Source organism: Triturus cristatus, chromosome 3_1, assembly GCF_964204655.1.
Source record: "Triturus cristatus chromosome 3_1, aTriCri1.1, whole genome shotgun sequence".
Taxonomy (NCBI): Eukaryota; Metazoa; Chordata; class Amphibia; order Caudata; family Salamandridae; genus Triturus; species Triturus cristatus.
This window is the reverse complement of record NC_140583.1, coordinates 857,320,012-857,339,882: the sequence shown is the minus strand read 5'-3', so window position 1 is coordinate 857,339,882 and position 19,871 is coordinate 857,320,012. Positions and strand designations below refer to the sequence as shown.

The 19,871-nt window shown below is 45.6% G+C and overlaps 1 protein-coding gene across 2 annotated transcripts in view; it reads left to right on the top strand.

Moving 5' to 3' along the window:
• Window positions 1-3,899: 3,899 nt before the first annotated feature.
• RAPGEF4 (Rap guanine nucleotide exchange factor 4) overlaps window positions 3,900-19,871 on the top strand; it is a 1,002,526-nt gene continuing 986,554 nt past the window's right edge. For both annotated transcript variants that reach the window (XM_085645283.1, XM_085645282.1), the window contains exon 1: window positions 3,900-4,227. In XM_085645283.1, the coding sequence (XP_085501409.1) occupies window positions 4,166-4,227 (62 nt within the window). In that variant the 5' untranslated portion in view covers window positions 3,900-4,165. The remainder of the gene's footprint in view (window positions 4,228-19,871) is intronic.

Here is a 19,871-nt window from a genome sequence, read left to right as displayed (position 1 = left end):
TGTCAGCTCAGGCATATTGACTTCAGACACTGTCCCACCAGTGAATTCCATAGAAAACAGCCCAAATGTTATGACGATGTCTATCATTGTGGTGTATTTGTGTTGCAGCAAGGAAGAAGAAAGCAGGTACCCTCTCTGGCATAATCAGAAGCATAATATGCAGTCACCAAAAATACCACAAAACCGTACATCCACGTCTGAACCTATGCGTATGTTTTTTTCAATTCAGACACATTCCCAGAATTACACCTGGAAAGCTGCACCAGGTGTCATAAGATGTGAATGTACAAAGAGACGGCAATATTCTGTTCAAGCCTGTGGCAAAACAGTTGTTTTTGTTATTTATTGAAAGGATCGCTGCATATTGTATGATTTAGTGGTGGGCATACACCCCGGCACTGACATCAAGTTAATCTTTGAGTATTATGATTCACACAAGGGGGACTGGGGGGGGGGGCAGCGGACCGCAGGGAAGTCTGCTCCCCGGGGGTGTTTGTGGAGGAGGAGCAATCGTACGACTGCTTGAGGGTTTGGGCTGGGTTGGACTACGGATGCAGCCCAACAGGGTTTTGGGCTGCCTTTGGACTACAGGGGCTCCCCTTGGGCTACAGGGGCTCCCCGGGGCATAAAACCTGACATTTTGTGATGCCAGCCACCATTTTAGTGGCAACACGGTGGCTGTCACGTAGGGAGTTTGGGCCAGAATAGAGGATTTAGTACAATTCATTCTGGGTCTGACGGAGAAAGGACAGTCGAGGGTGACGATTTCAGGGAAATTGGCAGCTATTGCCTTTATGGGCAAACTGTTTTGGGTTTATGCCCCGTCAGCGGGAGAGCTGGGTAGGAGACTCTTGGAGGGTTGGTCGAGGCAGCAGGGTCGGTCACGGGACAAGCGGCAACCTCTGACTCCGGACGTCCTGCGCAAAATATTGGGGGAACTGCCGAGCATATGCAACTCAGAGGAGGAAGTGGTGCTGTTTTCCACGCTGATGTCATGGATGTTCTGCGGAGCGTTTCGGGTCTCGGAGCTATTGAGGGGCAAGGGGGGTCGGTGTCTGCTTTGGGGGGAGGTGGTTGATGCAGATGGGGGGCTTCAGGTGTTGTTATACAAGTCTAAGACAGACCAGCGGGGTAGTGGGTGTAGCGTCCTTCTGCTGGCTTATCCGGGGGAGGAGTTCTGCCCGGTACGGTGGGGCAGGTGCTGGAAGCAACTTTCCTTGTAGAATAGCGGGTGGGTGTTTCAACATGTAAACTGGGGTCCAGTTTCCCCTTTTGAGCTGCTGGCGATCTTGCGCAAAGCATTAACTCGGTGGGTCTGGATGCCAGGAGTTTTGGTACTCATTCCTTTCGGATTGGTGCAGCCACCGAAGCGGGCAGGCAAGGGTGGAGCAGGGCTAGGATTATGGCTTTGGGGCGTTGTTCCTCCAATTGTTTCCAGCGTTTCCAGCGTTACGTGCGTGCAGCTGTTGAGCAGCGCAGAGCGGCTTGTCATTTTATGTTTTTCTTTTTCAGGTTCTGTTCCGGGTCCTAAGGAGGCTGGCATACATATTTGGATTGTGGGTCATTCTTTCATTACATGCGCAACACGGCAGGCCAAATCAGGCGGTCACGGGGCTAATTTGGGGTTTAATGTGAGACGGTATTCTGTTGCTTGGCATTGAAAAGGTGGAAAGCGCTGGGGGAGTTGTTGCCCTGTTTGAACAGGCTTATGGTGGATGGTAAGTGTCCTGACATTTTGGTGCGCCATTTAGGAGAAAACGACTTAATAGTGAGCAGCCACGGGCCGTATAGGGCGTGTTAGTGGGGCGGTGATGTGGGGCGGAGGAGGGGCAGGGTGGGGGGTTGCAAAATGCGGCATACGGCCGATTTCAGGTGAGTTACGAAAAAATAAAATAAAACGAATTTCCTTGCACGCGCTGCATCGCCAAATGCGATGCAGCGCGCACAACGAAATTCGTTGTTTTTTTTTTCCCGTAACTTACCTGAAATCAGCCAAATACCGTATTTTGCAACCCCCCACCCTGCCCCTCCTCCGCCCCACGTCACCGCCCCGCTAACACGCCCTGTACGGGCCGTGGCTGGTAGTGAGGAAAGGCTTGGCTATAGTGAAGGCTATGAAGGACGATTTGAACGAGGTGCGTAGGTGCTGGGCGGGGTGCCACATTCTGTGGACCGAGTTGATTCCCTGGAGAACCTGGAGGTGGGCTCATCGCCCCGTAGCTATAGAGAGGGCTAGGAAGAAGCTCAATAAAGAGATGCGTTTTTTCTGTAAGCAAGCTGGTATCGGCAAGGTGGTACATTCAGATTTTCGTTTTGGGGACAAGGAGTTTTTCAGGGACGACAGAGTCCACCTGTCCTTTATGGGCATGGAATTGTATTTAGTCCAGTTGAAGTTGGAGTTCGCCCGGTGTTTGGGCATACACAAGAAGGCGTTCCGGGTGGGGGAGGGGTGCAGAAACAGGGGGGGGGGGAGCTTCTCCTCACCTTTCCTCCTCTACCCCTCCCCCCCTTTTTCTGGTGGCGGTTGGCAGAGAAGTTGCCATTGTTTAAGGAAGTTTATTCTTGTTGACAGCGCCAACTTAGGCTCAAAGGGAACAGTTAGTTTAGTTCACGCCTGGAGGTCACAGGAAGTTCAAGGTTATGTAGGAGGTATACTTGAGTAGGGGTTCATAGTTGTAGAAAAGGGCGGGGAGAGTTTAAAGGGCATAGTTATATTTAAACAGTTTCGGAGTGGTTACAATGTTACTGTACAATGTTACTGTATCAAGTTCATGTGGGGGAGGGAGAAGTTTAGGGCAGGGGGCTAGTTTGTAAGATAGTTGATCAGCTGTATAGTGAGGTTTTAGTTTTGTGAGGCAAAGGCCTAGGTTGTGTTGTAAGGTGCACCTGTTTCAATAAAGCGGCCTTTTTCACACAAATCCTGGTGTCAGTGGTCTGTGCTGCCCCCTTCTTCCCCAATTATGGTGTTTCAGAAAGATTGCGTAGGCTGACAGCTAGAGACGGTTACAATATGAGTAGAAAAATGTGGGCATGCCGGTGACAGGCACAATATTTCTGACGAGGGAGGGTTGTTGAGACTTTGTCATGGGCCCCTCGTCACTGTCATTGGATCCGGGCTGGCATTCTGCTGCCAATTCACAACATTGTGACGAGAACTGACAACGCAGACAGGCTACAATTGGGGACTCTAGTTTGCGAGACCACAGTCAAGCATTCCAGGATGCTATGTTGGTGAATAAGGTGGTGAGTATATAGGAAATAGTAAAATCTAGTTTTCCTTCTCGTGAATTTTATTAACATTATTGACAATTAAAGGCAACTGTCTTACTTTCAGTAGATGTGATTGTGAAGTGACTGTACATTTCAGGGAGAGTATTATGATTGGCTGGGAAGCTGTTAGCCAATAGGCGAGGTCTAATGATGTTAGCTGCATGCACACGTTGCATGGCTTTATTTGTTTGCGATATGAATATTAAATCCAAGGCTTCTGAACCAGTATCTCCGTGATTTCTCCAGACTGAAACTGTTATTGTTTATGCACATACTTCTGCTTTGTGTTTACATTGAAGGTATATAAACACATCGCAGGTGGTTTTTGCAAACAACATCATCCCATCTGGCTCTTTCTACAACAATTTAAATGTTAGAGTATATAGACGTAAAGAGCTATTGATCATTTAAATGTCACGGTGACAGATGGAAAAGGATTAGGGTTCGTTTGAAACATCACAAAAGCCAGCAATAAAAAAGGGCAAAGTCTTAGGATGTCTAGTATTAAAAAAGCAATCTGATTTCGAGACTCCCGGTAATAAATGTGTGCCTCCTGGGTAGCCATAGCGCAGCTCCGAGCACCTCAGCCCGTCCGCCCCTCCCTCCTGCCTGCTCTGCTGGAAGAGTTCAGCAGAGGCAGAGGAGAGGGTCTGCGGCAGCGCTGTCAACCCTGTGCGTGCATTACACACTGCATTGTATCTGCCTTATAGATGCAGCGCCCAACGTTCTTTCCTCTCTGAAACGTACACGGCGCCGTCCTTTCGCAGTATGTGTGATTCACAGAACATTCTCAGTGGACAGGATATCTGAGCGCTGAGACAGCTGATTTTGCAGCAGTAGTTTTAGGAAGCCGTATCGCTAGACCCCGCAACATTGTGCTGGCATCGCTCACAACATGGTCGCCAGTCACACCCCCCACTCCTCATCTGCCGAATGGATTGCCTGCTTAGATAAAAGGTACCAGCCTTTGATGTGGGGATTCTGATGTGTGCATTTCTGCAGGTGCATGTTTATTATGGAGGCTGCAGCTGGAGGGGCGGGAGGGGTATGGGGACGGGAGAGGGGCTCCATCTGTGGCCGGACCTTACATTCCGGCGAGGTGACCGCTCTTGAACGTGTCTAATGTACTGTAGACTGTGCACGTGGGGAGGGCGAGCGGATCTGCAGGTGCTGATGATGCTCGACCTGGGATTACGAGCATCTTCCTAGCGTCCAGGGCAATGACTGGCAAATGTGTCTGAAAAAGAAAAAAAATACAATGAGCTGTTTGTGCTTCCATTGGGGGGTGTTGTATTGACCTCCAGGTGACTGGTATAGATACAGTTAATATTCCTTATAAAAGCCGAACAGAATCTACGCTCTCTTCCAGAATCCGCTGTGGTGGTTATATTTATTTTAAGAGAATGTCCTCCATACAGATGCTGCCAGGACTGATGCCCACACTCCGCCCACACAGGGGCTGCCCGTGGCAGCGCTGATGGAGAATCCAAGATTTCTTAAGCTAGGTGCGGGGAAGAGGCTATGGGAGAATATCTGCTCCAAATTGCCTACGGAATTGATTTACACCATAGTTTAAGTAGGAAATTCTGCATAATATAAATTCGTAGGAAACATGAGTGAAGAATTCAAATGAAAAAAAAAATAGGATTACCTTTAGAAAGGAAAAAGAATAAGGCAGATCGGTGGGTTCGGTGCATGCTGCTGAGTAAAGTGTGCAGTTTACAAGTTACAGATGTTGATCTAGGCTGGTATACCCGCCCTTTTATCCTTCAATAGAGAAGAAAGCACATTTTACACTATGTGACTGCAATGTTTGGAAGTCACTTTGCTGTTATACAGTTTAGAAATCGCACACTTTGGTATTTTTTAAGCATATGGTACAGTCTTCTCTTGTGAATCGTATAGAGCAGCTCAACCGTGTACCGTCAATTAAATAGAATCCTATGACGGGTGGAAGTGACGTCACGCACCCTTTGACCCTAGAGTCATCAAAAGATTGACTCATTCTCCCACTCTTAGCACTTCAAGAGCATCCTATTTACTAATGATGCACTAGGAGTGAAAACTACGAAAAGTACTCAAGTACCTGGTGTTCTTCGGTTCTAGCCCCTGCCCTCATGATTTTTGAAATAATTACAAAGGTATCGCCAGAGGTAGCAAAGAGCAAGCCGATACTCCTGGACACTCCTAACTGACGTCCACAGGCTAATTGTAAACATGCTACAAGTTTAGAGACGCAAACAGCATTTTCACTCACTGACTCATTGGTGGAATGGTCCCAAAATAGAGGTACCTGCAGTACATGAATCGACCTCAGCCGTTGCTCGGTGGGCATCAAATGCAGGTGTCCATTATCATGAAGTTCAATTTCTAGAGAATTACAGGAGCAACACTCTCAGGTGACCTAAGATACTGAAGGCCAACCAAGGAGACCGCTCATTGAGCGCGACACAATAGCGTTGGAGGCGACTTGGGGGTGATGTTGGCACATTAGTTGGAGTGAGGGGCAGTGGTTGTCTGATGCGTCACTGTTCATCAGCAGTTACCTATCATGTTCTTATTGCCCAGCCCTTATTCTCCATAGTAACGTATTTCAAAGATACAATCTCTTTCTAGATTCAGGAGGTATACTAACATGTCCTCTAGTGTGTCTCAAAATGGAATGTGCATTCATTGAAGAAAAACTCAATATCTGATGGGCTAATTCAGAAACATTTTGCACATGTAAATACCATTTATATACTTCAAAGTTGCGCCTGCAGGGAGTGCATATTTTACAATGTGAAAATAGTACTTATGATAGTAGAAACTGTGCAAAATGGGTGTTTTTTAGGTCGCAGCCTCCAAAGTACATATTGTGGAGTTTTAGAAATTTGACCTGGGAATGCATTCCGCCTGTGGCTTGCCATTGGCTTTGTAACTCATGTTTCCTTGCTTTCCATTTGCTGGCTTTATTTGCTTTAAGCTGTCCAGGTTCAGTTTGTCCCTATCAATTCCAAAGTTGTGTTTACTGTATTCTTCCATAAACTTGTTTTCTATAATATACAGGCCTATAAATCTTGTTCTAATCTTGTCACATTTTATGGGCTGTAAAAGACCGAAGTCAAATGCCAGGCACTGTCTTATCCTTCGGAGTGCTCCATTTCTATAAACAGGCAGTTAAATCTTGTTGTTATCTCATCACATTTGCTGTGCATTCAAAGACCGAGGTCCAATGTCAGGCTTTGTCTTCAGAGGGCACTTGTTTTTCTTGTAAGCTGCAAAACCTTGAAAGGGAGCGGTATAAGAACAGCAATTATTCTACCTACGCATCTTAATTGATGGGTGGCTGTATGAACAACGAGGCATGTGGGTGAGTCTTGGGCATTACTCTAGAAATGTTAACTTATTCAGATTTATTAGTATTTTATTTAGCACTAGTACCTCTTCGCCGACGGCGCTTTAAAGCGCTACAAAGTATGGATTGCAGGTTACTTCTTGTAAGCCAGCCAAGCATCCATTATTTGTTTGTGGGGCTCACTGCGCTTCACGACTAAGCAGTAGGGTTCTCACAAAACAGTACTGTTTCTGTGTGTTTTTGTGAGGAACGGAAACAAGGGTTCAGCTTCTAGCCCGAGCCACCTAAACAAGTGTGTATTATGTTAGCCGGTCACGCACCAGGAAACAAAGGGACTGCTTCTGGATTTCAAAACTGTGGGGCCTTTAGGCCACGTGAGCACATGTTAGGAAATGCCCCCCCAAAAAAATCAACCAATGAGTGGACGCTCTATGCTTTTGGCGCTGGCCACCCTAGCTGCTGAATAATGTTTGTAAAGAAGGCGCGATGATACTGATTTGAGCTGTTTCCAAGAAAGCTCTGGGGCAAGATAGGTCACAATAATCATGATAACGCATAGAGAAGCTGAAGCCTTCCCCACAATCTATGACTTCTACAGTCCAGTCTGCTGGTGAGCTGGATCCATCGGTTGTGTGATTTTAAAGTAGCATGTAGATGCCAGGTTCAACCTGGTGGGGGTAGGCTCAACCCTTCATCCTCACTTATAATTGCTGAAATGCTGTGAGATAATTCGGCTTGTGGCTCATAATATATTAATGGACACTGTATCTGTAACTTTAATATAAATAAGGGTAATGTCACAAGCTGTTTTTTTTTGTTTTCGTTGTCCCTTGTTGAAGCAGTCATACATCCGTTTCAACACAGTGCCATACACAGCTGGTCTAAATTTTTTTTACTTTTGTTATTCTTCCTTTATTCCTTGCAAAAAAAAAAGAAACCAAACTTGCTATAGGCTGGTTGGACTAAGCAAAGAATTATATTTTTTTGTGGCTACCAAAATCGAGTTTGTTGCCCATTTTGCTTCTCTCCCTCCCGCCCCTGTCCATGTGACTTCTTCCCTCCCGTCGTCTGTGTTGCGGCTAGTACTGGCCACATCATTGCACTTTTTTTTCTAACTTTACTGTCAGCCATGCTGCCCTGCCACATTACTGTACAACATGGCTAAAAGACATTGGCAAAGCCTTTAGATAGGTGCGGCCTATTGGTTTTGCCAGTGCTTTTTCTGTAGTTGAGATTGTAGAGAGGAGTTGGGAAAATGGGCGTTTCCATGAAATTTTCCTGGGCGTTTGCCTTACAAATGAGGGTCGCTCACAAAAGCTTCACTTTGTGGGCATTCATGAAGATTTGCAGTACCGGTTTCCACAATCCTTACACTTCTAAAAGTACGCCTGCCTCGAGTTGGAGTCAGTGGTGCAATACGCATGAAAAGGGCCCCAAGCATCCACAATGTTTCAAAAGGGGTAGGGAAGGGATATTTGCCACATGGAAACTGTTTCCATGTGAAGAAACTAAGGGTAAAAGTGTAACACTGCAACTGCACCTTTACCCTAAACCTATGATTGCTCGCCGATGTTGTCCAGTCTGCAAGTAAAGGGTTAAACCTGACAGTCCCGCACAAGGACAATTATAAACAATTTTCTCTGGAGCACGGCTGTGGGCAGTAGGGAAGCGCAAAAAAAGTAAGGAAAACTGGAAGTTTTTGTCGTAGGCTTCCTGCCTTACACACACACTTGTGAAATTAAAATCAGACTGCACTATATTCTCACCGCGAGAATATAGTGCAGTCTGATCATCTCAATAATCTCACGAGGAATAACACATTCTAAGCTCCCCCCACTTTATATGAAAGGACACTTTGGTACCTTCTGGTATTCATGTACAAGAACGAGTCTGGCCACACGTAACATAGAACACGCATGTCGAAGTTGTGGTTTATTTGTTAGGTTGGTCTTGTGTAATGAAATTGTATTTTATGAGTGATAACAGCTTTGGCTGTTTTTATGTCAGTGTTTCGGGGTCAAAGGCATAGAGAGAAGACACACGAGTGCTGCTGACAAGCAAACCTTCTTTTCGAACTATCCCGCATCGAGAGTCTGATGACTTCAGTCTCACTATAAAAAGTATGTATTGGAAGAAGGACAGATGACGTCTTAGGTAGCAGACCTTGGGTGGGGCATTATTTACAAGTGTAGGACATAGAGGGGGACTTCTCTGCGTTTTTTTGTGGGGGTTTACGTGTAGTTTTTCACTGTCTGGTCATAGAATTCACCAAGGCGACTGGTGGAACAGTTTTTTTCCATTGCTTTCGTTGCCATTTGTTGGTGTATTTACAAGTGTGGGCTCTGTGTCCTCCTGTTGTATTGGTTTCTGTGCTGCCTCTCTTATCTATAGTAAAGCAGCGAGGGCCTACCAGCCAGGCCACTGATTTGCCACTACACTACACGGTGGAGGCTACACTAGGCATGGCAGAGATGACAAGGATTACTTTTCACAAGAATGTTATCACAGATGTTCAGTATTTCCGGGTGTTGCCTTTTTTCGAGTTTGTGAACCATGGCTGCCCTAAAACTCACACTAAATAAAAGATGATCGCTGCCTCCGATTCAAGCGGTGTTAAAAACGTTGCATTCCTAGAAACCTACATCTATGTAACTGCAATCCCGATAAATTATGGATTATTGATGAATACAATGTGTTTGCTGTCACCTATAGCGGTTTAAAACAGATACAACGTATTATCAGCTGTTGAAATCAAGGTATTGGCGTGTAGAAACTATCGGGCGTGCTTCTGCCGGCATCAATGGTTTATGACTACTAGTATGGGCATAAATAGTTTTACTTCTCTGGATTACTCTGCCAAGAGTCCAGAGAAATCCTTGCAAGGGATGGGCAATGAGAAGAAGTAGGTGTTGTTAGCCTTGTAGGATTGTTAAAGCCCCCCAATCCCAGGGGTGACGTCAACCCCCGCGTTACCAGCTACAGCGTGGGTTGAGTTCTTTATGGGCCTCTTCTGTCTGCAACTCGGCAGCAGCGGACCTAAGAGAAACCGTGGGCGTAGTTCGCGTAGTAGCGTTACGTGTAGCTGTTCGCACTGATTGCAAAGTGCTGGGTGCTTGTCCGCACTGTGCAATCATTGCAAACGGCATCTTGCACAGTGCAAGCGGTCGTTTTCTGTCGCTCAAGTAGATTTGTACTCGAGCGGCAGCTTTCTCAACGCGGACTGGTAGTTTCTCATCGCGAGCGGTCGCGAGCATACGTGACCACTCGCAATGAGAAACCTGACCTCCCCACGATGAGAATCTCGCCGGGAGGTTTATTTTCCATGCTCTCGATCGGCAACTTGATGTTGCTGATTTCGAACGAGGAAAAAGTCTCGCCGAGATGTTATTTTGCTCGCGGTTGCCAACTTGACGTTGAGGGCTGCGAGCACGCAAAAAATGCCCGCTACGCTACGCGTTTTTGCACTGTGCTACGTGCAATTTGCGTAGTGCTTAGTTGCGCAAACTACGCGAGCGTAGCATAGTCCTACGCCCAGGGTTACCTAAGAGCACTGCTGGTTTTATGAGTGCTCGTCAGTGGGTTAATATTCGCTTGTTGCCCCACCTGTTCTAATTGCTGCTGGCCGACTCTGCTCGGCAGACACATGCTCACAATTAAAGCTAAAGAAAGATGGGTGGATAGAAAATGGAAAGAAGGATGTCAGGTTAAAAGGAAGACTGTATTAAAGGGTGGATGAGTGAAAGGATGTGTGAATGGGTGGAATGGTGAAAGGATGAGCGAACGGATGCCTGGGTGGGTGAAAGGATGTATGGGTTGTTGAGAGATTGGATGGGTGAAACGATCTGTGTGTTATGAAAGGAAGCGTGGGTGGTTGAAAGGGTGGGTGGATGCAAGGCCGGGTGAAAGGATCAGTGAGTGGGTGAAAGGATGGGCGAGTAGGTGGAAGAGTGAATGGGTGAAAGGATAAGAGGGTGGTTGAAAAGCTGGATTGGTAAAAGAATGTATGAAATGGTGAAAAACTGAATAATGGATGAAAAAACGAATGGATGACAGAATGTAAAAGGTGAAATGGTGGATGTAAGGGTAAAAGTATAAATGGATAGATGCTAGGATAGAAGAGACAAGGGCGCTGTTCTATGCAGGAGAGGGTCACCTCCTTCACATGGTACTGTGCCTTCAAAACCTTTATTCAAAGTAGGCGTATTTTAATTTTCTGGCTACTCCCTTGGCCGTTTGCACACTCTGATCCAGCCCTTTCCCACCCTCAAATTGATTGGAGACTCCACTTTCATGAAGGGAAGGAAATCTTTCACCCTGACATTTGATTGGGTGCAGGGTAAGTGCTATCTCTCCAGGAAAAATGTTTTTCCCAGCTGGCTGCATTCCCTCTGTGCGTTATTCTGCACCATGTAGAATTGCGTGTAGTGAGAATAGGAGCCTGCAAGAGATGCCACATGGCATTCCCAATAGTTCATCCAGAAACCTGGACCTTACGGAGCTTTTTAGGCATATCACTAGAAATGTTTGGGAAATGCAAAAAGTATTAAATCTGCACCCACGCATAGGCTTACTTTTTAGAGTCAGATTTACGTCTTTGTGAATTGACCCCATGGTAAAGAAATGGTAATGGAGATGTAAGTAAGTGATACTAATTGGCAAGTAAAAAAATAAAAGAGGTAGAGAAGAAAGGTAGACTGTGAGGATGTAGGTGGGAGAAGGGGTGCAAACAATGTAGTTAATGGATAAAACAGTGCATGTAAAAAGAAGTAAAGCGTGAAGATTGTAGAGTAGGCCTACTTGTATAGATGATCTGAAGGGTTACCTCTTGGCCGAAAGCAATATGAATCAGTTATGAAATGAGGAAAATCCTTGCAGTAAAGGAAATTACATTTCCCATGAACATTCCTCTTTTGGTTCAAGGCATTGTGAAGATTTTCAAGGTGTTGTGACTCTTCCCCCTAAGAGAAGTCTTACTCATACTCTTTTCACCTCACTTCGGCAATTCTCTTTAAATATTAATTTTATAGCTCCACCTTTGTGACCAGGTATTACTAACTGAGGAATGTCCAGATCAGTTCTCAAATGAAAGTATTTTTGCATCAGTTCATGTTGTGCTAAAGGGACTGTGCCAGTTTCCCTATCTCATAGGGAGCTACAGTGCAATAATTGTATGGCATACGGTTATGGAAACACTTGGACAGTATTTTAATACAATGAACTTGCTTGCATTAAATTTAGACATATCTTTTCCCATGCTCATGCCCAAACACTACATTCAAGACATCTTTGTTCTTGTGATGAAGGTCTAATTTCCATGCCTCCGAGATCACTCCTCCTGTCCTTACCCCATACTCTCCAGACCTTCCCAGAGACATCTCCAACTCACTGTATCAAATTCTCTTTCTAAAACCAGTGCTGCTAGCACATAATCCTGTTCTGAGTCTATCAGGGCCTGCATAATATTTGTCAGACTTCTAATACTGAAGATAGTGTTTCTGCCCGGAAAGAACCCAGTTTGGTCCTAATGTATGAGGTATCATGTGACAGTCAGTAATCTAATGCCACAATTTTACTCAGTACTGTGTCACTTGTGTGTGGTCTTTGCCCTACTTCGGCCCAAAGACTATCATTGACTCCCTGATTGTAAATGGCCTATGTCCCTGACCTCCATAAAAATTCCCAACAATTTTTTCAGGCGTAGCATTGGAATCTCCTGGTAGAGGCCAGCCGGGTTACCATCTGTTCCTGAAGCTTTATTGAAGGAGTTTAAAGGGAATGGAAAAGCTCCAGGAAAAGATACTTATGAACAGATTCCGCTCATAAAGTTACGATGTCTGGAGGTGGCAGGATTGGTTTCACTTTCTTCAGTACATTGAGTTGGAATGACACAATGTGCATGGTTGCATTGATATGTGCTCCCATGTTCAGATTCTTGTCCAGTGTTACTCCAAGGGATTTAGTGAAATCAATAATGGTCGGTTTGTAGTTGAGGGCATCTGTGTGACTTAGCCAATCTTGGATGCATGTGGAGCTGTTGTGGGGGAAGAAAAGTAGGAATTCTGTTTTTTAGAAAGTTCAGCTTGAGGTTGTTTTGCCCTAGCCAGAACTGAGTTTTATCTACAGTGTTATTTAGTTGGATAACATCCTCTGGGGAGGATATCTTTAAGTATAATTGTGTGTCGGCTGCATAAATATGTTATGCAACATTCGATTGTTTGAAAATTTCTGTTAGTGGCTCCATATATAGGTTAAAGAGTGTGGGGGAAATGGTTGGCCCTTGTGGGACTTTGCATCCCACAGGTGCGGCACCTGAGAAAGAGTTGCCAAGTTTGATTTGTTGTAAGCGTTTTCGCAGGAAGGATGCGAATAAGGAAAGTGCTTTCCTGGACAGCCCCATTCTGTTTTCTAGCAAGAAACGTTCTGCCAGAAAAGTAATTTTTTTCAAGAAATCAAATAGGAGGGAAACTCATGGTACCATCACACTCTATTGCAGATCTGTATAACCTTAGAACTTTAAGAATTTAAGTATAATTGTGTGTCGGCTGCGTACATATGTTATGCAACATTCGATTGTGAGAACATTTCCATTAGTGGCTCCATACATATATAGGTTAAAGAGTGTGGGGGAAATGGTTGGCCCTTGTGGGACTTTGCATCCCACAGGTGCGGCATCTGAGAAAGAGTTGCCAAGTTTGATTTGTTGTGAGCGTTTTCGCAGGAAGGATGCAAATCAGGAGAGAACTTTTCTGGACAGCCCCATTCTGTTTTCTAGCAAGAAACGTTCTGCCTGAAAAGTAAATTTTTTCAAGAAATCAAATATGAGGGAAACTTATGGTACCATCACACTCTATTGCAGATCTGTATCACTTTAGAACGTTAAGAATTTTGAGGAGAAGATTTTAAGTTCTGAGTATTTAAATTATATAATGAGCGTATAAATCAGGATCCCTCAAGCACTCAAAAGAAAGTTAAGCCATCAAAAATAATTAAAATAGAATGAAAAAAGTTAAACGAAATGGTTTCTCTGAAAATGTCACAACACGCCATATGCAAATAAAAAGACAAAAACGTTATCGCCATAGGGAATAAAAATTCCTAAAATAGGGAACCATTATTCACTTTACATTTGTAAAATGGAATAGGGCACGCATATTAAACAATGGTCAGAAAAATTAAGCTTGTTCAGTAGGTGATGTACCAGGAATTCCACTTAAACAAAACCCTTTACATACCATGATAGAAAATCAAGAATGATAAAAAATAAAGCCAAGTCACCAGACTAAGCCGATCATTTAGAACAAATGAAGGACCACAAAACTGGGCAAGCCATCCATCTTACACGAATGTTGAAGTCTAGATAACATTTGTAACTAGTCGCAAGGTCTGTAAGGGTCAGGTGCTGACATTTTCATGCCATGCAGGTAGTGCCTGATCATTAATGAGAAGGGGCAAAGAAGAAGATCTCGAATGCCACAATATGTAACACCGATTAAGGAACAAAACCTATAGAAGCAAACTGGCCCCATCCCAGTTGTGTTACCATATGCTGTGCAATTTACATTAGCAGCTGCAGCTTTAATCGACAAAAATAATGAATTAAGAACAATTTGTAAAGTAAGTAAGAAAGGGAAGATTATTACCAAATTACTCCATTATAGCACCATGCAGAGCCATTACATATAATCCCAAAATTAAAGAAATTGCTAATGGCTAGATGCAAGAAAATTTAGCTTTAGCAGTGTTCCTCAACTTCTGGGTAGTACTCCAGACAGACTTTGCTGAAGGGTACAGACAGTAGCAATAAATATGAATTGCATTTAAAAGAGTAAAGGTGTTGTCTGTTTGTCTGATCCGACTCTAATCACGTGCAGTAGGTACTCACACTCCTAGAAATCTTTTGGGAATTCTTTTTTTGCCTAAACAGATATGCACATTTATATATTTGCTCATGTCAAACCTTTTTACTTTATTCTCTACAGTGAAACTTTGTTTCCCCATGGAGAGACCTCTTCCCCTACAAACCCACGAACTTTGGAGGTATTATCTTCCCACCATGCAAAGGGGTTTACTCCTCCCCTTGACAGGAGTTACATGCCAATTGTTTTCACGGTGAGAGGGGTTGAGAGAAGAACATGGAAATACCCACAAATGGGTAGGCTTGTAGGTGCGCATTCCAGACTTGGAATGACCACTTACAGTCCCTTCAAGTAAATTTTCTGAGTGAAAAACCAAATTTTTTGAATTTCACAAGTGTATTTGCCCTCCTGAAATGGCTCTCTGCCTTCGTAGGCGTGGATATCATTTAAGGGTCACCAGGGATTGCAGCTGGGACCCCTGGCCTTTCCCTTGCAACCCTTGGTGCTGCCTTTGTGTCTCCTGGTCTCAGAGGTGGCAAAATGAATACCAAGAACACAGGAGCTCCGGGCACCAACTTCCTTGTTTTCTGCCCATTTGTAATACACTAGAGTTGATAATATAGTACTATTAATTGTTAACGTAATAAAAAAATGGAGCACAAAGTGCTGGAATGAGACATTCACTGGCAACTGGGGTAAGTAAAAACGAAATGCTTTTAAATGAATGCTGGGTGCTTGCTTGCGGGTGAGTGTGTATATGAGGAAAAGCATGTATTTGTGAAAGCGTAGGTTTGTGTGAGCATATTAGTGCAACTGAGTGAGAGTGACAAGTATTGAGTGAGAATGAGTGAGATTGAGCGTCAGTGAGTCCAAATATATCAGCATGAGAATGAGTGAGCAAGAGTGTCTGCAAGTGATAGAGTGGGTGTCTGAGAATGAATCGGATGAGTGTGAGGAGTTATATGGGATGTGGGTGTGAGTGACTACGAGTGAGAGTGAATCTCTGAGTGAGAATGAATGAGTCTGATTGGACGATAATGAATAAAAGTGAGTGTGAATAAGAAAGTGTGAGTGAGAGTAAGAGTGAATGTGAGTGCAAGTGTGTGTAAATGAATGAGCGAGAATTTATGAGTCAGAGTGAGTGAAAATGAAGGAGTGAGATTATTTTTTTGATAAACAATTTTATTGAGTTTTGCCAATAGAACAAAGACCAGCAAGTCAGCACATTGCAATAGAAGCAACAATTCCCAATCTGGTGGATGGATGATCTCGGCCCGCAAGACCCCACAGAGTACAATTTAACATAGAGAAGCAGCAGACGAATCAGAATTAAACCACCACACCCAACCATTTGCCCCACACCCTGTGATATTTCTTCAAACATCCCCATGCTTCATACATAGGTTTTTCTTGGGTAGCACACCAATCCACCCCCTTCCGCCACTTCACTAGGCTCACATTTCCAGGCGGCTGCTATGTCACGCTTAGCTACAACCATATCTGTGTTGAAAAACAGCTTCTCGTTTATGGACCTGTCCAGCCCCTCAGTGATCCCCAGGAGCGTGTGTCACGGCTCATGGGGAACTTCCCACCCCAAGACTTCTGTGAGTTCTTCCTCAATGCCTCCCCAGAACCCGGCCAGCTGTGGACATGCCCAGACCATATGAAAGAAATCCGCCGGGTCCTGGCCGCAGCGTGTATAGGAGGCAGTTGGATAGAGGCCGGCCTTGTAAAGCTTTGCAGGGGTTAAATAGGTGGCCTGCAAGTAGTATAATTGAATCAGGTGGATGCTAGCCGATGCAGGGACCATCTTAGGTGCCATGAGTGCATCCCTACAATCCTCCTCCTCCAGTGGACCCACCCATGCCTCCCACTGGCTTCTGAGCCGGGCCAGTGTGGTTGGGGTGTTATTGATTAGGGTACGATAAATGCGGGAGATACCCCCCTTCCCGAATTCACCCATTATAATTTGCACTTCAGGAGAATTGTATTCTGGAACCGGTGTATCGTCCGATAGGTGTGATTGAGGGCGTGCCGCAGTGGCAGATATTTATAAAATTGTGACGGGTGTAGGGAGTACCTAGATTGAAGGTCTTGGAAGGAGCGCATGTGGCCGCTTGTCCACATGTCCCCAAGTTGGGAGATCCCTATAAGATCCCAGGAGCAGAATCCCTTCAGCCCACTAACCTCCCGGAGCCAAGTACCATGCCAGAGAGGTGTGTATTGAGTTAGCTTATGTGTTCACTGAGTGTGGCGCAGCGATGCCCGCCAGGCCAGAAGCGCAGTGCGCGTCACCTCCGGCATGGTGGAAGGTATGGACCCCCGTACATCATGGATAGAATTTTGGGCAGGCCCAGCTCACTCAGCTCAAGCTGGTAGGCCGGGTTGGACCATCCCCCGTTGAACCAATCATGTATAGTGAGGAGGCGGGTCGCCAAGTAATATAAATACAAGTTGGTCATCCCCATGCCCCGTCGAAGGGAGGGACACGGCAGTATGTCTGAGATATACGGCCCCTCCCACCTCCCCAGTTGAACTTGGTAGCCACACTATCTAGCTCCCTGAACCAGATCCGCGGAAAACAAAAGGGGGTGTTTTGAAGGACGTAAAGGAATCGGGAGAATCATCATTTTAAATAGGACCACCCTCCCCAGGCGATTTAGGGGAAGCATTTGCTACTTGTGAAGGTCTTCCTTTGCCTTTTTCACCAGCGGGGTGATGTTGAGAGACCAACCGGGGTCAGGGAGCAAGGCGACCCAGAACCCTAAGTATTTAAATGATTGTCTCCTGATGGGTATTGTGAATTGCCAGTCCTAGCAGCCTCTGGCCAAATGCAGGGGGAACAAGACTGACTTACTGGGGTTAAGTCTTAGATCGGAGTCCTGCCCAAAGGAGTGTAAGACCTGGAGACAGCAAGGGACAGACTGAGCGGGCTCCGCAAGATAAATTAAGACATCATCAGCATACAGAACAATCTAGTCCACTTCCGAGTTGGGCCATTCCCATCTCTGGACACGGTCCTCCGAACGAATCGGGAGCGCAAGAGGCTCCATTGCCAAGGCGAAGAGGAGGGGCAAGAGGGGGCATCCATGCCTCGTCCCTCTACGAAGGCCCCTGATAGTGCCCCGTTGACTAGCACCCATGCTTGGGGCCTGGCATAAAGAACTTTTACCAGGTTGTGAAAGCGGGGGCCAAAGCCCATCATATCCAGCACGTCGCCCAGATATTGCCAGTTCACTGAGTCAAAGGCCTTCTCGAAATCTACTAGAAGGAGTGCCAGGTAGGGGGTGAGCAAGTGGCAGTGTGCCAAGGCCGAATGGAGACGACTGAGACAATGTCTAGTCCCACGCAGGGGCATGAATCCACACAGGTCAGCGTGAACCAGCATGGTGAGGTAGTGCCTCAGCCGTTGGGAGAGGATTATGACGAAAAAAATGTAACCTCCGTGTTTATGAGGGAAATTGGACGGTAGTCCGCGCACCGGGAGGATGGGGGTTGCGTTTTGTGGAGAACAACAATGGTGGCCATGTCTGTCTCGGTCGGTAAGAAGCCTTTTTTACCAGGGCCTCATCGAAAAGATTGGCGAGGTATGGGACAAGAGTTTCTCGATATGCAGCATAGTATTCTTGCGGGAGCCCGTCCGGGCCAGGGTTTTTGCCCAATGAGGTGTGTGTTAAGAACTGAGATTATTACTAAGTGCAAGTAAGTGTGAGAAGGTAATCATAAGTCAGGCTATGAATGAGACTGAATGTAAACGATGAGTAGGTGACTGCAGGTGAGTGAAAATGAAGGAGTGTGAGTGTGAATGACTGTTGTTGGAAGTAGCTCTTTTTAGGGTGCTTTCCCTCAACTTTTTGCTTTTCTCCTTTCCAGTTTTCCACTGATCTGGATGCTAGCCTTAGGACTTTGAGCACGTTTGGCCCTGCCAGTAAGTGCCCAATCGCTGTGCTCGTCATGTACATGATTGGCTGATTCGAGTTAGCTGTAGGTCCCTTGTCTAAGGGTAAGACATATACCCAGGGCATGTATCTCGAATGCTCCTCCGTGGTCCTGTAGCACGGGTTGTGCATCCACAGAGGTAGCTCATTGATTGTGCCACAGGTTTTCCCTGATGGGCCCTGTGTGCACAGGTTGCTGTTACTTGATTTGGTATTTAAAAAGCTATGTGCCAAAGTTCTGCATGTCTTTTCTTCTATTGAAGTTCTCCCTGGTGATAGGGTGCGGTGTTGGGGAGAGGTAGGGCATGTACGTGTGTGCGTTACATGCAAGGGTAGTAAATAGCACTGAGTGGTGTGTTCAGTACAACGGGGCCTGCTTCTCGCATTGGATCAGTATGGGGGAATGTAGGGAAAGGCTATTGAGCAGTATTTCCTTTGAGCCGAATAGTAGTAGTATCGTGGCTGATATCGATGAGTTTGTAATGGCGAAACCTCTCCAGTAGTGCAAGTGGGTCTGACATTAGGTGTGTGGAAATGTCACTTTTGGGAAAGTCAGCATTTCGATGCTCGTGGCTCTGTGTGCCTGTTGACTGTCTCCAATTCACATCTTGGTGCTAGGGGGGCAGCTACATCTGTGCATTCCTGATTGAAGGCCATAAACTAGGGCTCAAGGGAAACTGCAAACCTCTGATGAGTCTTTCTGGGATGGTTACGTGGGGGTTGAGTTGGCACCTACATTCCAAGGGGCAGGGTCTTGGCCACACAAAAGATAGTGATCAAACCTCCTGAGGTCGGATGGCAGACAGGACAACATTTAGAGGGGTCCTGTGCATTTCAAAGGTGGCCTTTTGAATTGATCGTATCTTCAAAGGCCATGGTGGGTATAACTACTGAGGCTCTGGCCTCTGACAGTACAGACACTTTTGTTGTGTTTCATATAGGTACCCTAATATAGACCTGGGTAATACCATACACCTTCACCTACATTACCTCCCTTATACTACACAGTAACGAGCCTTTAGGATTGGACCTTTACCTAGTTCCAGTCCTGGGTGCAGAAGGAGGATTTTTCCCTGAACAATAGTGTCCTATAACTTTATCAATGGACTCATACAATATGAATGAATTTTCATGAGGGTTCTTGGAAACCAGGCAAAGGCTACACCACCTGCATAACATCTACGTACAAGGTTCCCATACATCATCCCCAAATCCAACAATGGCTAATACAAGAAACAAGGGACAAAGAAACACTAGACATGTTTTGTATAAATACAGCACATCTTGCCAGGGTTAGAGAGAGGGAACCGAGACTTCCAGGCCGACACACTGACCAGAGACGCTAAGGCTCCTGCATGCAGATGCTTCAGCTGACAGTGGTCTATTATCCCTCGCGGGGTGTCCAACTCAAGACCAGGACGGGGTCCCACACTCTCTCACTTCAGGTAATGAGGTTAGACTAAATGCTAG